Source organism: Vipera berus, assembly GCF_964194415.1.
Source record: "Vipera berus genome assembly, chromosome: Z".
NCBI lineage: Eukaryota > Metazoa > Chordata > Lepidosauria > Squamata > Viperidae > Vipera > Vipera berus.
Window position 1 is genome coordinate 21,906,471 of NC_138205.1, and position 22,450 is coordinate 21,928,920.

The 22,450-nt window shown below is 46.7% G+C and overlaps 1 protein-coding gene across 4 annotated transcripts; it reads right to left on the minus strand.

Moving 5' to 3' along the window:
* Nucleotides 1–1,001: 1,001 nt before the first annotated feature.
* On the minus strand, nucleotides 1,002–22,134 carry LOC308677071 (elongin-B). Of its 4 annotated transcripts, XR_014028413.1 has the most exons (5): nucleotides 20,156–20,257; nucleotides 11,476–11,610; nucleotides 9,720–9,828; nucleotides 5,034–5,369; nucleotides 1,002–1,477 (listed from the first exon to the last, which is right to left on the minus strand). XR_014028413.1 is itself a non-coding variant. In XM_081343232.1 (4 exons), exons 1-4 carry the CDS (start codon nucleotides 21,911–21,913, stop codon nucleotides 5,257–5,259), a joined length of 360 nt encoding a protein of 119 aa, XP_081199358.1. In that variant the 5' UTR covers nucleotides 21,914–22,134; the 3' UTR covers nucleotides 5,017–5,256. The 4 variants fall into 4 exon arrangements, 3 of the variants coding, with proteins under 3 accessions (XP_081199358.1, XP_081199359.1, XP_081199357.1); XM_081343232.1 differs by lacking the exons at nucleotides 1,002–1,477; nucleotides 20,156–20,257 and adding an exon at nucleotides 21,911–22,134 and having other exon boundaries at nucleotides 5,017–5,369; XM_081343233.1 differs by lacking the exon at nucleotides 1,002–1,477 and having other exon boundaries at nucleotides 5,017–5,366; nucleotides 20,156–20,315.
* Nucleotides 22,135–22,450: the final 316 nt, after the last annotated feature.

The following is a 22,450-nucleotide window of genomic DNA, read 5'->3' on the forward strand; positions in this document are numbered from 1 at the left end:
GAACAGGTAAATAGATGAGTAATTTCTGCTGAAATGCAGAAACACTCTTCTATAGTTGAGGTAGAGTTTCCGTATTTGCTCGTCCTCATTGTTTTCTTGCTGTCCCACTTCAGTGGTAAATGGAATTACACTGTATCAAACAAATACAACTTCAACTGTTTACAGATTCTAGTTTTTTTGACCATATAATACCTCGCTAGACAAGCCCGTCTACAATGCAGCGTTGGCTGTTCTAGAGTTTGAGTGCTGGTTGGCAAAACACGTCTTATTTTTCCGTACACTATATGGTAATTTGCACAAAAATACCATGAATGGACAATTCTAGTCAAGGTTGTGGGGGAATGGCAGATGCAAGTCGCACATGGCAGAGGATGTAACTTCATTATTTTGGGAGCTGCCCAGAGTTTGGAATATGACAAGTGGCTGTATAAATGTTTTAAATAAATAAATAAAAGCCCCTTTTTATATGGCTCAGACTTCAGATTATCATAACCTTCGCAATGGATCTTCACCATTAAATAAGTAAGATGGTCTATCAAAAAACAGTTGCAGTCTGAACTGAGAACAAAATCATACTTTCCAAATACAATTCTGCAGAGAATAATCTACATAAAACAGCTGCCTGACTCAATTCTAGACTAAATGTGACAAAATAAAAGTTTTCATCTAAGGAAGTAGGCATAGGCTGAGTTCATGCAACATGCTTAAGCCGTGGGTTTGTTGGCTTTGAAGTAATAGCTGGGTTTTGTACTAGGCAAGTTGTGGCGTACTTAGTAAACCATGTCCCAAAGATGCTTTTTCACGAGGCCACTGAATTTCCTTGTTTTTCCTTGAAGACGTTTCGCTTCTCATCCAAGAAGCTTCTTCAGCTGAGAAGCGAAAAGTCTTCGAAGAAAAACAAGGAAGTCCAGTTGCCTCTTGACAAAGCACCTTTGGGACAACCATGACCTGGATGACTGAGAATCTCCATAGACATTTAGTAAACCATTGTTTAATGTAATGTGTGAACTAAGTCCTAAGAAATAATTACATAACAATTTCAATTATTATTTGGAGAAAAATATATACAAACTATGGCAACATAGCTGAGATCCTTAAGCATAGGTCTCATTACATAGACATAACTCGTGGTAATAAATTGTAGCTGTCCAATCAGATTATGGCTTCCCATTCTAGGGGTTGTCATTTGAAAGCAAACTGTTTTCTATCAAAGTGGACCATCCCGGAAGCAAATTCACATGGCCTTCCATTGGACAGTGTGCTGTGAAAGACTGTTAGCTCCAATATAGAAAATGTTGGATACCAGGAGTCAGCATTATAAAAATAATATTGCGCTATGGGTAACTATATGAAAAATGGCCTTTATAGGTATAGGTAGGTATAGGTAGACATCTCCAGAAGAGAAAGTAAAACATATTTAAGGAAGTTCAGTCCTCTTTCACTTTTATAGTTCTCATCACTTTTATATGCTGAATACCTGTAAAGAGAGATAAGTCTGGTAAGCAGGTCAATGGATAAACTGTAACCCCATTATAATTCTCACAAAATATCAAGATTGTCTTTGTGTTTCAAGAGATTGTTGCCAGTAGACAGCAGTTCAGTTGCTGCAATGTTCACCATGCTGGTTCCTACACTGATATTGGACTACTTGTTAGGTAGGTTAAGAGATTCAGGAATAGTAGTCCAACACACATGATGAGTATCAGTTTGGAAAATTGTTTTATTAGTAATACTGAGTTCAAGCACTACGGCCTGGCAGTCACAGTGATGATGCAAATAGTTTTCAGTGTAGTTTTAATTAAAATGGCCACTGTAAAGATTTTATGAAGGGAGAGGAAACGTATGCGCTACTTTGATCTCTTTGTAAAAATGGTAGTCAGTTTTTTAAAAAACCCCAAATCCTCTCAACTCATATGGTGCCCTAAAGGTGGTAGATTTATAAAGCACGACTTTTTCTGAGCTATGCTTTTAGTATTCCCCATTTTTGAAAGGAAACACGAGCACTTTACAGAGTTAGGTAGCATTAAAAAAGGTAAGGTACGTTTGAACCTCCATATTCCAGATTACATTTCATCTTTTCCCATTGGTCCTTAGCCCTTAATTTAAATGTGATAAACAGCATAAGGGACGCGGTGGCTCAGTGGGTTAGGACGCTGAGCTTGTCGATCAGAAGGTTGGCAGTTTGGCGGGTCGAATCCCGAGTGCCGCGTAACAGAGTGAGCGCCTGTTACTCGTCCCAGCTTCTGCCAACCTAGCAGTTCGAAAGCACGTAAAAATGCAAGTAGAAAAATAGGGACCACTGCGGTGGGAAGGTAACAGCGTTCCGTGCGCCTTTGGCGTCTAGTTATGCCGGCCACATGACCACGGAGACGTCCTCGGACAAGCGCTGGCTCTTCGGCTTTGAAACGGAGATGAGCACCGGCCCCTAGAGTCGGAAATGACTAGCACGCATGTGCGGGGGAACCTTTACCTTTACCTTAAACAGCATACCTGAAATATCCTATTTAATCTTTGACAAAGCTGTGGAATGGGCTGAGTTGCTTGCTTGATCAGAGGTGTAGCATAAGATCACTGAGTAAGCTAGACCTTTGCCAACTATACAGTACCTGGTTTATGCTCTTTTAAAAAAACATTTAGTGCCCCCTTGTGGCCACCTGCTTGCATTTATATATTCTGCCCTTTTGCTTATGAAAATTAAATGGAGGATGCCTGAAACTTAAGGAGAGCATAAACCAGCCCATTGTGTCTTCACCCACCCTTTCCATTTTTGGCACTGCTTTTTTCAGTGACGCAAGACTGCTAATGGTACGTTGTTATTTTAAACAACACAATTTCTTTCCTGTGTCAAATCTGAAATCTATTTATTTTGCATTGTCTCGTGGATATGGGTACTTTTATTCAAAAGCTAATCAGTCTCTAAAATTATTTCACACTGGCCTTGTTTGGCTGTCTTTTTTTTTTTAAGAACCTAGACATCACAGTCAAAGGAAACCTGGATTTCTCCAAGCAATTTCAGGTGATGGTTTCTAAAGTTAAGAATGACAGAGATATGGCCATAAAAATGGTTATTGCTTTCACTTTAGATCCACTAGAACACAGGTCTGCAACCCGCGGCTCCGGAGCCGCATGCGGCTCTTTCAGCCATTTCCTGCGGCTCCCAGTCCTCTGCCATGTGCAGTCCAAAAAAAAAGTGAGACTAAAAAAGTTCAATCAATTCAAATATGCAGGGTAGGTGCATATCTCGCCTTGGCTCCACTCTTCAGTCAAACCCTGTTCTGCGCATGTGCACACATTTTTTGCGGCTCCCAGTTTTTCCTTTTGTGAGGGAACCGGTTCCGAGTGGCTCTTTCACTGTTTCAGGTTGCTGACCCCTGCACTAGAAGAAATAACTAGCTCCTACCTTGCATCTAGACAGTGACACTACAGGAAATTACTGCTGTTGCCACCTTTTGGTTAGTCATCAGCTTTGGGGTCACAGACTAAACTCTCAACTTGCAGACTAGATCCAACTTGCCGTCTAGATCCGACAATTATTGAATTTGAATTTATATACCGTCCTTTCCCGTAGGACTCAGGGCGGTTTACAGGGTACTTAAAACGATACAAAAATTAAAAACAATTTAAAAAGATTAAATTAAATCCCTGAAGAAATATAAACCCCCCAATTAAAACTCTCAGCCTGGGCCGGAAAGCTCGAAGAGCCAGGTCTTCAGGTCCCGGCGAAATGAACGAAGGTTGGGGGCAGTCCTAAGCTCCACGGGCAGCTGGTTCCAGAGGGCAGGTGCACCCACAGAGAAGGCCCTCCCCCTGGGTGTTATCCGCCGGCAATCTTTTACAGCCGGCACCCTGAGAAGGCCCTCCCTGTGGGAGCGCACAGGACGAAGGGAACTTGATGCCGGCAGCAGGTGTTCCCTCAGATATCCCGGACCCAAGCCATTTAGGGCTTTATAGGTCATCACCAGCACCTTGAATCTCACCCAGAGGGCAACCGGAAGCCAATGCAGCTCGCGGAGTAGAGGTGTTACATGGGAGTATTGGGGAACCCCCATCACAACTCGCGCGGCCGCATTCTGCAAAAAATAAAAGTCAGGAGAGCAAGTGAGCAACACTACAGTGAAAAAGTAGGCTTGGGTAGGCTATTGAATGCCCTCTTAAGTATTTTAATGTCAACTCCATCAGGTTCAGCCAGCACATCTAATGGCAAGCGATTGAGAGACTTGCAGTCCAAGACACGTAGAGGGCACCAGGTTGCCTATCATGAAGTAGAGCATTAACTGCACGAGTGTTGCAGTGACATGTGATTACATACAGCAGTTTCCAAGGAGCCTAATGTTACCTAAGATATGAGGAGTCTGTCTTAATCCTGACAAGCAATAAGAAATTCACATTTCCTAGTGATTTTTTTCCCTTCATATGACTACAAAAATTAGATGATGGAATCCCAACGCAACGGAAAGTTACAGGTTGATAAAAGCTGCCTTAGAAGACTGATTCTCAGTCATCCAGGTCATGGTTGTCCCAAAGGTGCTTTTTTCCCCTTTTCTTTCAAGAGGCAACTGGACGTTGTTTTTTCTTGAAGATGCTTTTTCACTTCTTCGATGAGAAGCGAAACATTTTCAAGAAAAAACAAAGAAAGTCCAGTGGCCTCTTGAATGAAAAAAAAAGCACCTTTGGGGTTGCTTTAGAATAGACATGTCAAACTTGTGACGTCATGCAACGTATTGGAGCTTTTTCTCCATTGCCGGCAACGGGGTGGGTGCGGTTTCTTGGCGACATGTCCGGCCCGCAGGCCGGCAGTTTGACACCCCTGCCTTAGAAGGTGTCGATAGCGTATTTAACTACAGGTTAGCTGTCTTTTTGTTTAAGACAGCAGGAAAGACAGTTTGACATAAAGACATGAGCAGGATAATCGTTGCAGAAATGTTTATGGAATAATTGTCATGATATCGCCTCCTCTTTGTCCCAGGGCCATCTTTCCATTTTACTGCACAGGCATACAACGCAAGACAAGAAGGGGAAAAAAAACAGCTGACCTTTTATTATTTTCAAAACCAAAGTGAAAACAGCTCTGTCAGATGAGTGAGGATGGGCTTAGAAGGGCGACATGTAGTCTTGCTTAGAGGAAGAGGGCTAAACGCGAAACCAGGATCAGAGACAAGGGATGACGCCATATCTTTCTCCGTGTCAGATGAGGCTGGGGGAAGAGGGCTCAAGGATATCATGGGTTGTGCAGCTAACTCCAGTAGCCTCGATCTTTCACTGCACTGCTTGCTCATTAGCACTGCTACCAGAGTCCTGGGGCTTCATCACGTCTGGGAGCTCTGGGGGGCTGGAAAAGGAATCGATGCGGAGGTTCTCAAAGGCATCTTCTGAAGAGGGAGAAAGGTATGCATGAAACCATCATTTTGGAATGGTACTGTTTTATGCTCCGTCACTGGCTACTATAAATCCCAAATCAAATAGGAGGATCATGAGAAAGCAATGGCAAACTAGTTGAGCACATAAACAGCTCACACCTACAGTGAGGGGAAAAAAATTATCTGATTCCCTGCTGATTTTGTACGTTTGCCCACTGACAAAGAAACGATCACTCTATAATTTTAACAGTAAGTTTAACAGCGAGAGGCAGAATAACAATGAAAAAAAATATCCAGAAAAATGCATTTAAAAAAAGTTATAAATTGATTTGCGTTTTAATGAGTTAAATAAGTATTTGACCACTTCGCAAAAACATGACTTAGTGGCAAAATCCTTGTTGGCAATCATAGAGGTCAGACATTTCTTGTAGTTGGCCACCAGGTTTGCACGCATCTCAGGAGGGATTTTGTCCCACTCCTCTTTGCAGATTCTCTCAAAGTCATTAAGGTTTCGAGGCTGACATTTGGCAGTTCAAACTTTCAGCTCCCTCCACAGATTTTCTATGGGATTAAGGTTTAGAAACTGGCTAGGCCACTCCAGGACCTTAATGTGCTTCTTCTTGAGCCACTCCTTTGTTGCCTTGGCCGTGTGTTTTGGGTCACTGTCATGCTACAATACCCATCCACGACCCATTTTCAATGCCCTGGCTGAGGGAAGGAGATTCTCACCCAAGATTTGATGGTACATGGCCCCGTCCATGTTGTGGACGTTGTGCCCCGTCCATGTTGTGGAAAGTGTTGTGGTCAGATGACACCAAAATCAAGCCAAAGAGCTTGATTTTGGTGTCATCTGACCACAACACTTTCACCCAGTTCTCTGAATCATTCAGATGTTCCATTGACAAACTTCAGACAGGCCTGTACTTGTGCTTTCTTGAGCAGGGGGACCTTGCGAGCACTGCAGGATTTCAGTCCTTCATGGCGTAGTGAGTTACCAATTGTTTTCTTGGTGACTATGGTCCCAGCTGCCTTGAGATCATTGACAAGATCCTCCCGTGTAGTTCTAGGCTGATTCCTCACCGTTCTCATGAACATTGAAACTCCACGAGGTGAGATCTTGCATGGAGCCCCAGACCGAGGGAGATTGACAGTTATTTTGTGTTTCTTCCATTTGCGAATAATCGCACCAACCATTGTCACCTTCTCACCAAGCTGCTTGGCGATTGTCTTGTAGCTCATTCCAGCCTTGTGTAGGTCTGCAATCTTGTCCATGACATCCTTGGACAACTCTTTGGTCTTGGCCATGGTGGAGAGTTTGGAATCTGATTGCTTCCTTCTGTGCACAGGTAACAAGCTGAGATTAGGAGCACTCCTTTTAAGAGAATGTTCCTAATCTCAGCTCATTACCTATATAAAAGACACCTGGGAGCCAAAAATCTTACTGATAGGGGATCAAACACTTAGTTCACTCATTAAAATGCAAATCAATTTATAACTTTTTTGAACTGCGTTTTTCTGATTTTTTTTTGTTATTCCGTCTCTCACTGTTAAAATAAACCCACCATTAAAAAATTATAGACTGATCATTTTTTCCCCCCAGTGGGCAAACGTACAAAAGCAGCAGGGGATCAAATAATTTCCCCCCCTCACTGTATGGAGATGACACAGCAGTGGTAGGTCTTATCTGGGATGACAATGAAGATGCTTATAGGGAAGATGCGAAGGCTCTGGTGGACTGGTGCAACAAAAGTAACCTGCTTCAGAAGCAGCATATAACCATTTTATTTCTACACCAGGGGTAGGCAACCTCGGCTCTTTTATGACTCGTGGACTTCAACTCCCAGAATTCCTGAGTCAGCATAGCTGACTCAGGAATTCTGGGAGTTGAAGTCCACGAGTCATAAGAGCCGAGGTTGCCTACCCCTGTTCTATACCATTCACACTGATGAGGCCACATTCGGAATGCTGCATCCAGTTCTGGTTACCATAATGTAAAAAAGATGCTGGGGCCCTAGAAAGTGTGCAGAGAAGAGCAACAAAGGTGATTACGGGTCTGGAGGCTAAATTCTATGAAAAATGGCTGAAGGAACTAGCTGTTATTAAGCTTAACACAGAGAAGCATTCTAATATTTGAAGGGTTGCCACAGGGAAGAGGTGCTTTCTCCGCAACACTTGAGGGTAGAAGCAGTGATCCAACCTGCAAATGTGCAGGAATTTCCTGGCAATGAGAACGATTAAGCAGTGGCCTAGTTTGCTTTCTGGAGTTGTGAGTGCTCCATCATTGGAGGTTTTTAAGAAAAGACTGGGCAACCATTTGTCCAAGATTGTTTGAGGTTCCTCCCTTGGGTAGTACGTAGGACTAGAAGACCTCCAAGGTCACTATCAACCCTAGGATTCTATGATACGTGGATGTAAGTAATATTATTAATATCCTTTCTTTTGGTTGCCTGCAAACCTAGGGGAAAAACAGTTGTTATCCCTGAGGCAACCCTATTTGCTTTCGTTCTCTATAACTACATGATTTTTTTTTTAAAAACCAGTGGCTTGTTTCCCATCTGAGATAAAATTTATTTAATCGCTATATTTATGCCCATCTTTCTGCCAAAATCGACAGTCCAGGCAGCTAAAATTATGAATAAAAATAAATGAGGTAGGTAGGACTTTGGTGTGTTAAGTATTAAGCGGATGAATTCAATGGGTATTTATACTGCTCTACTTTTAATAGTGCTTTGTAAGGGTGTGCAAAATATGTTGCATTTCAAACACTTCAAGTTTGAAAGAACCCATTTTCAAGCTCAACAGCTTGAAATGTTCCAGCCATTCAGCAGTGTTCTGTACTCCCAATAACCAATTTTGAGCTCAAAATAGTAATATAAACTTGAAATAGAGTTAAGAGGCAATAGAGTTAAGGGGATATATTCGCTGCTTTGAGTTATTTGTAAAAATAATAAAGGCAGGATATAAATAAATAAATAAATACATTTTCAAAGTGACCCAAACAATTGATTTCCATCTCTTTAACAATGATTTTGAGTTCAAAACATTATTCTATTTATTCACTAAAGGCCTGTCAAAATAAAATTGATTTTTCCGAAAGGGATACCCACATGGTTAACAATATGGGGGCCATCATGACTTAATATGGCTTTATAGGTTACAACCAACTCTTCCAATTGATTTGTGGAGGGGGGAGGAAGACACACACAGAGGTGGTGTTTTAATAAAATCTCTCTATCATCAATCGTGACTACAGTTAGCAGCTGGATTCTGGACCACCTGAAGATTCCAAATGTTTTATAAAAGCAACCTCGCACATGGCATTTTACAATAATTCACATTATTGTAGCTGAGCAGCTTACAGTCCAGTGAGAGACACGTTAAAATTCATCAGCTTGTTGCTTTGTTGACATCTCACTCTCGTGCTTAAGGGATTCTGGGTTGTCTAGTCTGTTTTTGAGAATTTAAGTCTCTGGAACAGGATTAGACCACTGGGAGCTGTATTTTTTTATGTGAGGAGTAAAAGGAGTGCAGCTAATGAAGCAATTATGTAAAAATGGCTGGGATGATCGTTCTCCCCCCCCTTTCTGAAAAGTACAAGATTTTATAGGTAGTCGTCAACTTCCAACTATTCGTTTAACAACTGTTTGAAGTTACAATAGCACTGCAAAAAGTGATTTAGGCTCGGTCTTCACACTTAAAACCATTGTAGCATCCATGAAGTCACATGATCAAAATCTGGGCACTTGGTAACCAGCATGAATTTATGATGGTTGCAGCATCCTGGGGTCACGTGATCGCCCTTTGCAACCTTTGTAGGGGGTTTCTGATAGGCAAAGTTCTTGGGGGAAGCTGGATTCACTTATCAACAATTCACTTAATGGCTATGGCAAAAAAGGTCATACATTCAGGTATGACTCAATTAATGACCGTATTAGTGACAGAAATCCCTGCCCCACCTGTGGTCATAAATTGAGGACTAGCTGTATTTTAAAAACTACCTTAAGCCTGTTTCAAGGCTTCTACTATAGTTTGTGCATATTTCTTGCCTCAGTGCAAAATGGTAGACATCGATGTTGCCAATTTTCAGCATGATTACTTAGCCAATGATTGGGAACTCCTGGACCAGATTTGGCTCTAAGATGACAGGTGCTAAAAGCTCTACATGGCTTGCGTGTGGCATTACGCCATTGCAAGTGGATCTTTTCAAAGAGAGCATCCCAGGCACAGAATATTCTTCAAAGGCAAATTTGGTCAACTCCCTTAGGTTATCGGTATAAACCACTTCATTATCTTAGGCTCTGAATCTTCAATGACAATGTTGTGTTTCTTTGGTTTCAAGAAGCACGCAACAACTTCACTCACCACTGGCTCTGAAGGCCAAGCCGACTGTTGCTGGGGCCTGTGGCCGTGCTGTCTGACTAGTGAAGCCGCAGTCTCCAAGAGTTTTGCTATCATCCAGCAGCTGATCATCCTGAAAAATGGAGTAATTTGCACCAGAATGCAAGAGAAGTCTCTTTAAAAAAAAATCAGGTAATCAGGAACTACTACTACTTAGAAGAGTAATTAAAACCAGGAAATTAGGCAACTAGACTGCAGGTTCTTTAGGATATGGTTTAACTGTCCTATGCATATCAAATTGCCATAGAGTTGAGGGTAAAGGGTAGAATACAGGTAATTCTCAACTTATAACAGGTCATTTAGTGACTATTCAAAGTTACAGCAGCACTGGAAAAAGTGACTTATCACCATTTTTCAGTTACCACTGCTATAGCATCCCTATGATTAAGTGATCAAAATTCAGATGCTTGGCAACTTGTTCAAACTTATGACCATTGCTATGTCCCAAGATCATGTGATCACCTTTTGCAACCTTTTGACAAAGTCAATGGGGAAGCCAGATTCACTTAACAACTGGGTTACTAACTTATCAACTGCAGGGATTCACTTAACAATTGTGGCAAGAAAGGTTGTAAAATGGGGTCAAAACTCACTTAACAACAGAAATTTTGGGCTCAATTGTGGTTGCAAGTTGAGGAATATCTGTAGTAAGGAGTCTGTATCCCCCCCCCACTAAAACTGTTCTACTTACAAACCAGTACACACTGGAAACCATTTGCTATCTCCCTTTTTGATTCTATTTCTGATCTTATTAAAAAAATGAAGTATGAGGTTAGGGCTCCAATTCTAAGGATTCTTTAATCCCTAATTTTCCAGGGCATGCTGAAAAACAGTTTCTTAGATGGGACAAAGGACTAGGTGTGTGATGAACCAATTGCATTGGTATACCTGACACAACTCTGTGGATTGTTAATTGCTTGAGGTTTTACACGGATATTGTTTGATGGCTGGTTATGAATTTATTCCACAGAAGAGATACTCAGGTGTCTACTGTATAGGATTTTTAAGCAACATATGAAGATCAGAAAATTAGAGAGGGCTACTTCCAACACTAAAACAAAGATATACTGCATACAGCTGCACGTCAAGGCCCTAGATGTGCTTCCCAAACTACTCAGTACGGAGATAAGGACCAGAAAAATCCAGAAGCCTAAGAGGTATCTTCTTCCCCTGAATAGTGGGGATTCCAAAAGACCATCAGAATCAGCTAATGACTGATTTGTTCCTTCTAATCTGGTTCAGACCAAGCAGTGGAAAAAAAAGGCAGATCTCCTGGAAATTCTATAGGCTAAAAATGCAATTAAGAGTAATTGGGATTTCTGGGTGCTGCAGACTTAAGTATTTACAGGACATATATGGTCACTTGTTTCATATGATGATGTTAGGCACCTCATAACAATCCATTAAAAAAAAGTTAAAAACAAAAATATTCTTCCCCCACGTACCAACCTATTATCCTTACAGCTCAACTGTTATTCTAACCCAATGCTTAGGGGAAGAGCCAGGTGTTCATAGACCTCTGGAAAGTTAACAGGGTAAGATCTCAGATGAGAGTTTCTCCTAAGAGCAGCAGTTTAGTTAGACTAAAAAAAATGGATGTAATAAATGGTCAAAGAGAGTACTTGTATACCAACCTAGTAAACAGCAGGCCCTGGTGTAATGCTGTAATTTATTAGAAGAGTCCCAAAGTACAGTACTTTCTATAATAAACTCTTCATACCTTGTATAATCTCTGTTCTTCTGGAGGCCTCTTAAGAATCCCCTCCACAATTCTTTTCAGCTCATACACTGTACTGGACTCCTTGGCGTCTGTGAAGATAGTTGTCTTGTGACGTCGGATCATTAGAAAGACATCCTGTTGGGCAAAAGACCGGTTCATAATATTAGGTGATCTGTAGCATTCTTAGTTTTATCCAGACAAGCCATCACTAAAAATAATGATAATGACATTGTTTTATACAAGGTTCCATGGGAAAACTACAATTTGGTATGTAGGACTGACAATTATTCTCCAAAGTATAAAATACAAAGTATGGTAAAATCTATGTTTTACAGAACAATTGAGAGGAATTACTACCAGGTGTTTGCTACATCCACATTTACGTAATAAACATAAAATATATGTATTCTGTTCAGATTGATTTGCCAAGTCCACTGCTTGAAAAAGTGGTCTAAATTCAGATTTTGTTGTTGCTTCTGAGGTCTTCTAAGGGTCAGCCAATTGAGATTTGCTATAAATAAAACAGCAGTGGTTAACAATTGTATACTAAAATTAGCACTATCATTTACCACCAGCTTAACACCTTAGAATACTGAGGTTGTAATAAATGTAATCCTTCTTCAGGCATTCCCAAGGGTGACACCATTGAACAACTATTTTCACAATATACTACAATCCTATCTCTCATGCTTGCCATCTAATAACCATGTGACTAGTTCTTAAGGCCTACTTTAAGGCTCAGGTGAGTTTTTTACAGATGCAGGTAGTCTCTCTGTTAAACCACATACAGAGAATTACAACTGTCTTCTCCAGACAGAACCCAGGACCACAAATGACTATGGCAAAATGTTCCTCTCTATGTAGATATGCAACTGGGCATATTAGCAAAAACCAACAGAAGGCACTCCAAGTAGTCAATGCTACCAGACTCTCCACAGATACCACAGTTCCACAGTTCCACAGTTCCATGGCCCCTATTGGTTCCACAGTTCCACAGTTCCATGGCCCCTATTGGTTGGGGACCGTCCAGAGCGTGGCATCTCAGAGGTACGGGAGTCCCTGGTGTCATGCCCCTGGTGTTGCCGTCTCCGATCAAGATGTTTCGAGGAGGTGGGTCGGGCCGTCGCCTCCATTGTCCAGCGTCTCCTTTGGTGCGCATCTTTCGGAGGCACCGCCGTCCAGGGGCAGCCCACGGTGGTCGAGACGCCGCACCACTGCTCTTACCGCCGAAGATGCCGCCGCCACCCGGGAGCCGGTCAGGGGCAGAGCAGAGCCTTCGGCCCCTCCTGTATGGCTGCGAGGGCTGCCGTGGTCCAGGGTTGTTGTGGTCCAGGGGCGGTTCTCTCACCTCCGGCGCCGCCGATGCCTCCGCCTCCGCCACCCGGCTGGTCCAGCTGGTCCGCGGCGTCTCCGCTGATAACCTGGAGACGCCGCCGTCGCCCGGGAGCCGGTGGGGGGGGGGCGGGGCAGAGCAGAGCCTCCGGCCCCTCCTGGATGGCTGCGACGGCTGCCGTGGTCCAGGGGCGGGTCTCTCACCTCCGGCGCCGCCGATGCCTTCGCCTCCGCCACCCAGCTGGTCCAGCTGGTCCGCGGCGTCTCCGCTGATAACCTGGAGACGCCGCCGTCGCCCGGGAGCCGGTGGGGGGGGGGGCGGGGCAGAGCAGAGCCTCCGGCCCCTCCTGGATGGCTGCGACGGCTGCCGTGGTCCAGGGGTGGGTCTCTCACCTCCGGCGCCGCCGATGCCTTCGCCTCCGCCACCCAGCTGGTCCAGCTGGTCCGCGGCGTCTCCGCTGATAACCTGGAGACGCCGCCGTCGCCCGGGAGCCTGTGGGGGGGCCGGGGCAGAGCAGAGCCTCCGGCCCCTCCTCGATGGCCAGGGGGGGGGGCCTGGAGGCGCCCCGCCGCCACCGCCATTGCCAGCGTCCCTGGATCCACGACCAGCCTGGGGGCTTGAAAAAAATCGTTGCCGCAGCCGCTGCCATCCTTCCCGCCGGGGCCTCCGCCGCACAGCTGATCGGCGGAGGCGCCGCCCTTGCTCAGCAGTTGACAGCGGCAGAGGCAGGGCGGAGGGTGCTGGCTCCGTTATAACGGTCGCCAGCGGCCCAGGCGGCGGGGCAGGGGTGTCCTGGCACCCCTGCGGTTGTTCCGGGAGGCAGCGGGCGGCATAGTTACCCAGCTGTTTTGCCCGAAATTCTTGCCCCACCCCAGGGGTCCATTGACGTCCCTGGGGGGCTCCTGGGGGGACGCCTTACTGTTGGGGGCTACGGAGCTCTCCCCAGCGCGTCCGCCATCTTCGGAGCCGGCAACACCAGGGGCATGACACCAGGGACTCCCGTACCTCTGAGATGCCACGCTCTGGACGGTCCCCAACCAATAGGGGCCATGGAACTGCGGCCGGGAACAACGCCCAGAGGATCAGGGAGGGAACTGTTTGGGGCGGCTGAACCACCGGAGCTGACGCCAATTAATGGATCCCTCCATCCTGCCTTCTGCCCATTCTCACCCATCTTTGCCCATTCTCTCCCCACAGGACATAACGGGCCTGGGTGCTAGCCACGGTGGCAGAGTGGCTGGGCCATACACCTGCTACCCCATAGTGGTGAGAGCTCTATGGGGTATGCCTCACCCAGAGTACGTTCTGGACCACCTCCGGAAGCAGAGACACAACCCATCGTGAGAGGATGAGGAGTGGCCTGCTTCTGGGGGTTCGCCCGGCCAAGTGGCAGTGGCAGGGCGACGATCCAGATACGCACCTACCCGGCTCGACCCTCCTGCAAATTCACCATCCAGGGGACAGCCTTCCCGGAACCACCTGTGACTATGCCTGTTCAATACTCTAGCATAGCACTGCACGCCCTCAGGGGTTCCCCACTCTCCTGGGTGCGACCCGCCTTCATCACATCCAATCTTGATGACGGGCCCAACCACTGGGCCTCTGAGAGATGGCCGGGCAGGGTCAGGGGCCTCCAGCACATTCCCATCAAGAGGCCCCTGATTAAGTTCTTAGCTAAGTTTTTTGTGGGGTTAGGGAGGGGGGAGGGAGGAGACTATGGTTGCGCGGGAAAGGCACACCTTCCAGCCACCATAACGCATGCCAGGCCCACGGCCGTTCGCGACGGCGTACAACGAGGGCCAGTCGCCGATAACACCCAGTGGCGTACTGACGAACGTCCCATCCCTAGGATGGTGGGGAATGGCAGAAGGTGCACAGACAGAGGGCCATATCGTCACCGGGAGTGTCATCTCCGCTCTGTAAAGGCGGTGAGACGCTCCGACCCTCTGTTCTCCCCCGGAGGACCCGGGAGCAAAGGTGCGCACCCTCCCATGCTGAGGCTGGTCTACCTGAATGCAAGGTCCGCAGCCAACAAAGCTCACCTCATTCGTGACCTATTGGAGAGTGAGCATGCGGACCTGGCCTGCATCACGGAAACCTGGCTGGGCCCAGAGGGGGGTGTTCCTCTGGTTGACCTCTGCCCGCCAGGTTTCCAGGTACTGCACCAGCCCCGGGCTCATGGGAGGGGCGGGGGAGTGGCAGTTATCATCAGGGAATCCCTTAGCCCGCGAGAGACCACCGTCCCTCAGATGGTCGGGTGTGAGTCTCTCCTACTGAGATTCGGCCCAGGGGCGCAGCTGGGTCTGCTGCTGGCGTACCTACCACCTAATCGTGCAGCGGCGGCCCTACCCGAGCTACTCGATGTCCTCTCAGAGTTGGTGGTTGAATTCCCAAGACTCATGGTCTTGGGCGACTTTAATCTACCGTCCCTGGGAGGATCGTCCGAACTGGCTCGGGAGTTCATGGCTTCCATGACGGCCATGGACCTGTTGCAAATAATTTCTGGGCCGACTCATGAGAGAGGCCACAACCCAGACTTGGTGTTCTTGTCTGGACGGTGGCGTGATGATGTCGGTGGGGGTGCCACAACTGTTACGCCCCTGTCATGGACCGATCACCACCTCCTGCGGCTAGACTTCCCCCTTGCCACCCCCCACCGTGGGTGCACGGTGCCAGTCAGATGGTACCGCCCTAGGCGCCTAATGGACCCTGATAAGTTCCAGGCAGCGCTTAGGGACTCGCATGCACCCCTGCTCACAGCTCGGCGGAAGCCTTAGTGGAAGCCTGGGAAAAGGCAGCCACGGAGGCTCTGGACCGAGTTGTACCCTTGCGGCCTCTGACCCGGCGCAGATCCCAGCGAGCCCCATGGTTCACCGAGGAGCTCCGGGAGATGAAGCGTCGGAGACGGGGCCTAGAGAGCCGTTGGAGGTCCAGTCGATCCGAATCCGACCGATTGCGACTAAGAATCCTCACCAGGTCTTATCTCGCTGCGATAAGGGTGGCAAAATCCAACTACTTTTCCACCCTCATCGCGTCCGCAGATAATCGCCCAGCTGCCTTGTTCAGGGTGACTCGCTCCCTATTAAACCAAGAGGTGAGGGAGGAACCCTTGCAGGGTCGAGCCGAGGAATTTGGTCAATATCTGCTGGATAAAATCGCTCGGATTCGAACTGGTCTGGACTCCAACTGGGCTGAGATGGAAGAACAAGACATGGACAGTCTTGTCGACGTCATCTGGGAAGAATTTGATCCTGTAACTCCTAAGGAAGTGGACAGGATTATGAGAAGGTTAAGCTCCTCCACATGCTTACTGGACCCGTGCCCTTCCTGGCTGGCCTATGCAGCTCGAGAGGCGACACGAGGCTGGTTCCTAGCGGTCATCTCTGCTTCTCTGAGTGAGGGTCACTTCCCCACCGCCTTGAAGGAGGCGGTGGTGAGACCTCTCCTCAAGAAGCCCACCTTGGACCCATCCTCTTTGAATAACTTTCGTCCAGTCTCCAATCTTCGCTTCCTTGCGAAGGTTGTTGAGAGCGTGGTGGCGCACCAACTTCCTCAGATCCTGGATGAAGCAGTTTATCTAGACCCGTACCAATCGGGTTTCAGGCCGGGCTACAGCACGGAGACGGCATTGGTCGCTCTGATGAATGATCTCTGGAGAGCCCGGGACAGGGGCCATTCCTCTGTCCTAGTCTTATTAGACCTCTCGGCGGCTTTCGATACCATCGACCATGGTATCTTGCTGCGACGCCTCAGGGGACTGGGAGTGGGAGGCACGGTTCTGCGTTGGTTCTCCTCCTTTCTCCAGGGTCGCTCGCAGTCGGTGCTGACAGGGGGACAGAGGTCGACCCCGAGGCCTCTCGCTTGCGGAGTCCCTCAGGGGTCGGTCCTCTCGCCTCTCCTGTTCAACATCTACATGAAACCGCTGGGTGAGATCATTCGCAGTTTTGGAGTAGGGTACCATCAGTATGCTGATGACACCCAGCTTTTTATCTCAACTCCAAACAATATCAGTGATGCCCTAGACGTGATGTCCCGCTGCCTGAAAGCGGTCCGGGAATGGATGGGGAGAAACAGGCTTCAACTGAACCCGGACAAGACTGAATGGCTGTACGTACCGGGAAACCAGGAGATTCAGAACGTCCCACTGCTTAACTTTGGGGACAAGTTACTTCCCCCTGTTGATAGGGCCCGCAACCTGGGTGTCCTCCTAGACTCGCAGCTCTCCCTGGAAGACCACATTGGAGCTGTGACAAAGGGGGCCTTCTCCCGGGTTCGACTAATTCGCCAACTACGGCCTTATCTGGACCTGGATTCCTTACGTACAGTCACCCATGCCCTTGTGACATCTCGCCTAGACTATTGTAACGCTCTCTACATGGGGCTGCCCTTGAGATCCACTCGGAAGCTTCAACTGGTGCAAAGTGCGGCGGCACGGACACTCTTGGGAGCCTCCCGATACTCCCATATCACACCTCTCCTCCGTGCGCTGCACTGGCTTCCGGCTGCCTTCCGTGTGAAGTTCAAGGTGCTAACGATGACTTACAAAGCCCTACATGGCATGGGTCCGGACTACCTTCGGGAGCACCTTCTGCCGATGTCAGCACCCCACCGTCCTGTGCGCTCCCACAGAGAGGGCCTCCTCAGGGTGCCACCGCTCAAGGAATGTCGGCTGGTGGCCCCCAGGGGGAGGGCATTCTCAGTGGGTGCGCCAGCCCTCTGGAACACCTTACCAACAGAAATCCGGATGGCCCCTGACCTCCGTACCTTCCGTCGCGACTTAAAAACTTTCCTGTTTCAGCAGGCTGGCCTGGCATGATAGCGTTAATTGGGGTCCCAGTTTGTGTTCATTAGTGTTTCTTATTATTTTTATTGTTCGATCTGTATACCTTCCTTCCTCTATACACCGCCCCGAGTCCCTCGGGAGAAGGGCGGTTTATAAAAACTAATAAATAAATAAAATAAATAAATAAAACCCAATTAATTCATTTGTTAAACAAACCTTGGCTTACTACAATTTGTGAATCTAACAAGACACACCCTGGCAGGGGAACCACAGGTGCTAGATCTTCCAAATTGATTTAGAGAATTCAAGCTTCCTGAGCCCGGTAATCTTCATATGTCTTGGCCGATAATTCCCATTGTTCATGGCCAGTAGGAAAAACAACAGAATGGGTAGGCATTGTAGTCCAGTATATCGAGATAGCACTAATTTGGGAAAAGCTCTGGTAAAGCAATGGTTCAGTTCTCATATATAATGAAAACCCATATTAACAACTCTGATCCTCACGTCTGCATGATTCCCCAAACTATTATTTTATGGGGTTTTTGTCCTATTTCAGAAGTTATTCAAAATTCTTTTACTTGTGGTAAAAATCTCAGTTAGTTTAGATACTTGCCCATTTACAATGCAAAAATCCTGGCAACTTAACTTCTCTTCATCATAAAGGATACGCTTCCTTAGCTAACATTTAAGTCACCCTATTTTACAGAAACCAAGTTTTTGATTCACTCCTTAGGCTCAGACATTGAACTGGAGAGAGGCAGATTCAATCCAGCCTAAGCCAGGAAAGCGGTGTAGTTGATTTTGGTTTGTAAATGCCTCCCAATCCCTGCTACTTCACAGGTTTGTTGTAGGAGGAAAAACAGGTAGGCTATAGAGATGAGATGTGATGTAGAGAGCCACTTTGGTCTAGAAACTATGAATTCTACTACTACCTTAGGCATGAAGGCCAGATGGGTGACTTTGGGCCAGTCGCTTTCAGTCAACTGACAAGTTGTTGTTGGAAGAAAATAGGAAGATAATGAAGTATTAGGTATGTTACCTGTCTTGAGTTATTTATAAAAATAATAAAGGTGAAAATTAATATGGTGAGGAAAGGCAGGATACAGATTAAATCATATCCAAAATCGTGACATTAGGGTTTATGTATCTAGTAGGCCATAACAGAGCCCAAGCTCAAATTCCTCCTCAGACAGGATATTCATAGGTAACTTTAGATGAGTCTCTTACACTTTCAGTCTTAATATATGTATATGTTTACTTCTGTTCAATTGTGTCTGATTCTTAGAAACTGCTTGGATAAATCCCTATATGTCATTGCCTCTTTTCTAGGGCTGAAAGAGTAATCAGCCCAAGGTCACCCAGTTTCTTATATAACTTTCATTGTTTTATCAATGTATAAAATACAAAGAAAAATAAAAATAGGAAATTAAGGGAAGAAAAAAGAAAGGGGGAAAACTGAGGGAAGAAAAAGGCATTGACTTATGACTCTTTTTAGCACAGTACAAGACAACATTACAACCTCAACTTTTTACTTTTACACATTAGCATATAACTAGCCATATAAGGGACGCGGTGGCTCAGTGGGTTAGGACGCTGAGCTCGTTGATCAGAAGGTCGGCAGTTTGGCGGGTCAAATCCCGAGTCCCGCGTAATAGAGTGAGCGCCTGTTACTCGTCCCAGCTTCTGCAAACCTAGCAGTTCGAAAGCACATAAAAATGCAAGTAGAAAAATAGGGACCACTACGGTGGGAAGATAACAGTGTTCCACGCGCCTTTGGCGTCTAGTCATGCCGGCCACATGACCACGGAGACGTCCTCAGACAAGCGCTGGCTCTTCGGCTTTGAAACGGAGATGAGCACTGGCCCCTAGAGCCGGAAACGACTAGCACGCATGTGCGGGGGAACCTTTACCTTTAACTATATAACTAGCCATTTCTAGAACACCAAATCTATCCAATCGGCAAAACCAAAGTCAAAATTTCATTTTTTTCATCCCAAGCACAAAATCCAGAACTGATATCCAAATAAAAAACATACATATATTCTCCTCTTTGAATAGAACAATCAATTCAACCATTACTGCTTTCTCTTCCTGGCTACTGAAATAATGTTTTGCACTTAATAATCTTTATAAGCTATCACCATTTAGATTAACAAAATTCCCTGTATTCTTTCAGATTCTTTAACCTTAAAGGGAAAATTTCCCATCCATTTAAAAAAAACAACACAAAGCTTTTCTTTAAAAACATTTCTAAAATTAAAACATTCTAATACATCTTTTTTTTTTAACTTCTTCTTAATATACGTACTTTAAAGCAGGGGTCCCCAACCTCTGGTTGGGTCCACGGCATGCCAGCAATCGGGCCGCACAAACAAGCAAAGCCCCATCTATGGGATGTAGGCAGCACACAAAACCACGTGTTCTCCGGTCCGTGGAAAAACCTTTCTCCACAGAACCAGTCCCCAGTGCCCAAAAGGTTGGGGACCTATGCTTTAAAGTTTACTTTCAGACCAATAAAATCACAACTCCAATTAACTCATTAAATTTAGATTACTGCAAGTTACCTTCATAGAATATTTTTCTTCTTCTTGTATACATCCTTTTCAAAACTCTAAACAGTAATGGTGCTTTGGCCACTTATCAAAGACTCAACCCAATCCACTTGTCTCTTTACATATTTTTGTTTACACTTCCCCCAATGCCAGGGGCCAGCTCACCAAGGGGTGATGGGAGTTGAAGTCCAAAGGTTCTGGAGAGCATCTTAGGGTAAAAGTCAAAAACTAGAAAACTGACCAGGCTCAATTTTTGGAGGTGGTGGCTTCTGGTTTCATGTAGCCTTTTTGTACCCTTGAGAGTAAAAATACCTAGAAGTTTAGAGTTATGTTTGCAACACTGTAAGAGCCAATTGCAATGTATGGCTGTGAAAGTTGGACCATAAAAAAGGCTGAGCGCCAAAGAATCGAGGCCTTTGAACTATGGTGCTGGAGAAGACTCCTGGACTGCAAGGTGATCAAACCGGTCAGTCCTAGAGGAGATCAACCCTGACTGCTCTTTAGAAGGCCAGATCCTGAAGCTGAAACTCAAATACTTTGGCCACCTAATGAGAAGGAAGGACTCACTGGAGAAGAGCCTAATGCTGGGAAAGATTGAGGGCAAGAGAAGAAGGGGACGACAGAGAATGAGGTGGCTGGATGGAGTCACTGAAGCAGTAGGCCTGAGCTTAAATGGACTCCTGAAGATGGTAGAGGACAGGAAGGCCTGGAGGAACGTTGTCCATAGGGTCGCGATGGGTCAGACACGTCTAACAACAGCTAACAACAACAAGAGCCAATTTGGTTTACTAGGTAGAGTTTGGTATAGTGGGTACTTTTTACCCGGAAGTTTTTTTGCACACCGAAGCACAAGTTTTTTCCTATACTTTTCCTTTTGCCCAAACAAAGCAGCCCGGATGCAAAAGCACTCAAAAGCCTCTCTTAACTTCCTGGGAGATCAAGCCTTCCAAGCTTAAACTTCTCCTCTTTCAAACCAAGGTCTGTTCTGCGTGCCTTTGAAAAAGCCGCCCACCAACGCTTGAACCAAACGAACGAAGAGACAAGACGAGTTGCGAGGAATCACAAAACGACTTGCAAAAGGAAGAACGAAGCAGCGTCTTGGATGTCCCAAGATGGTGTGTGTGTGTGTGTGTGTGTGTGTGGAGGTGTGTGTGTGTGTGTGTGTGTGTCGGGGGGGCCCGTCGTCGTCAAGACAGCCCAGCCTCACCAACAGCACCGGGATAGACCTCGCCTTCCTTCCTTCCTTCCTTCCTTCCTTCCTTCCTTCCTTCCTTCCTTCCTTCCTCTTTCCTTCCTTCCTTCCGTAAAACTTCCGAGCTGCTTCTGCCCCGCAACCCTAACTCTACTCGGGAGCTTACCTGGCAGGGCTGTTGGGACGATAAAAGCGGACTGGATGGCCCAAGGCAGAACCAGAGGAAAACCCGATTAAACCGTCGGGGGCGGGGTGGGTGGGTAGGAAAGAAAGCCCGAAGGAAGCAAACCACCAGGAAAAAGCCGCCTCTTCTGGGGCGTCGGGAAAGGGGCTGCGCGGAGAGGAGACCCGGACCGCGTCCGCACAAAACGGAGCCGGGGAAGAGATGAGAAATGGGGGTGGGGGGTGAACGAGGAGCATCCCATAGAAGGGCGGAGGGGGGGGGGAAGAGAAAGGAAGGGAAGGGAGCGAGGACGGTGGTTCCAGGAGGGTGGCGGTCGCTCTTGTCTTCCCGCTGCTACTATTTCAGGCCCGGCCCCGCTCCCGCAGGCGGCTGGCTGCCCTTCCCGACTTACCATCTCTACAGATGCAGCCTCGGCCCAGACCCCCCAGAGAGGAAAAAGCAGCAAAACCCCCGGTTTCCCAACATGCACTGCAAGCTCGGTATAACCCAACCCGGTTTAGTGGGGGTGGGTGGGGAAGAGGAAGGGAAAAAAAAAGCACCGTGGCGCATGCGCCCCGTTCGAGACTCGCCTTACGGCTTTCGGTCGGAAAAAAAAAACCAAACACCCCACAATCATAGATAGAAGTAACTCGCGGAAGGAGCCGCCGGAAGAAAAAGACGGCTCAAACGACACGGAAGCGCTCGCGGCCATCTTGGGAGAGGCATCTGGAAGTCTCGCCGGTTTGGGAAGGTCATCGCGGCTGAAAAGCAGCGCCACCTTTCAAGTGCTTTCTTTCGTGACTCGGCTGCTCTCTATGGTCGCTTCCGTTTGAATGCGGAAGTTAAAACTGTCTTCGGGGTTGTTGTTTTTTTTAAATGCCAGGAGTTGTTTCTGGGGAGACCTTTAATCTTTTTTGTATGTGCTTAACACTTGAGTCTTGGCGAGAATTCC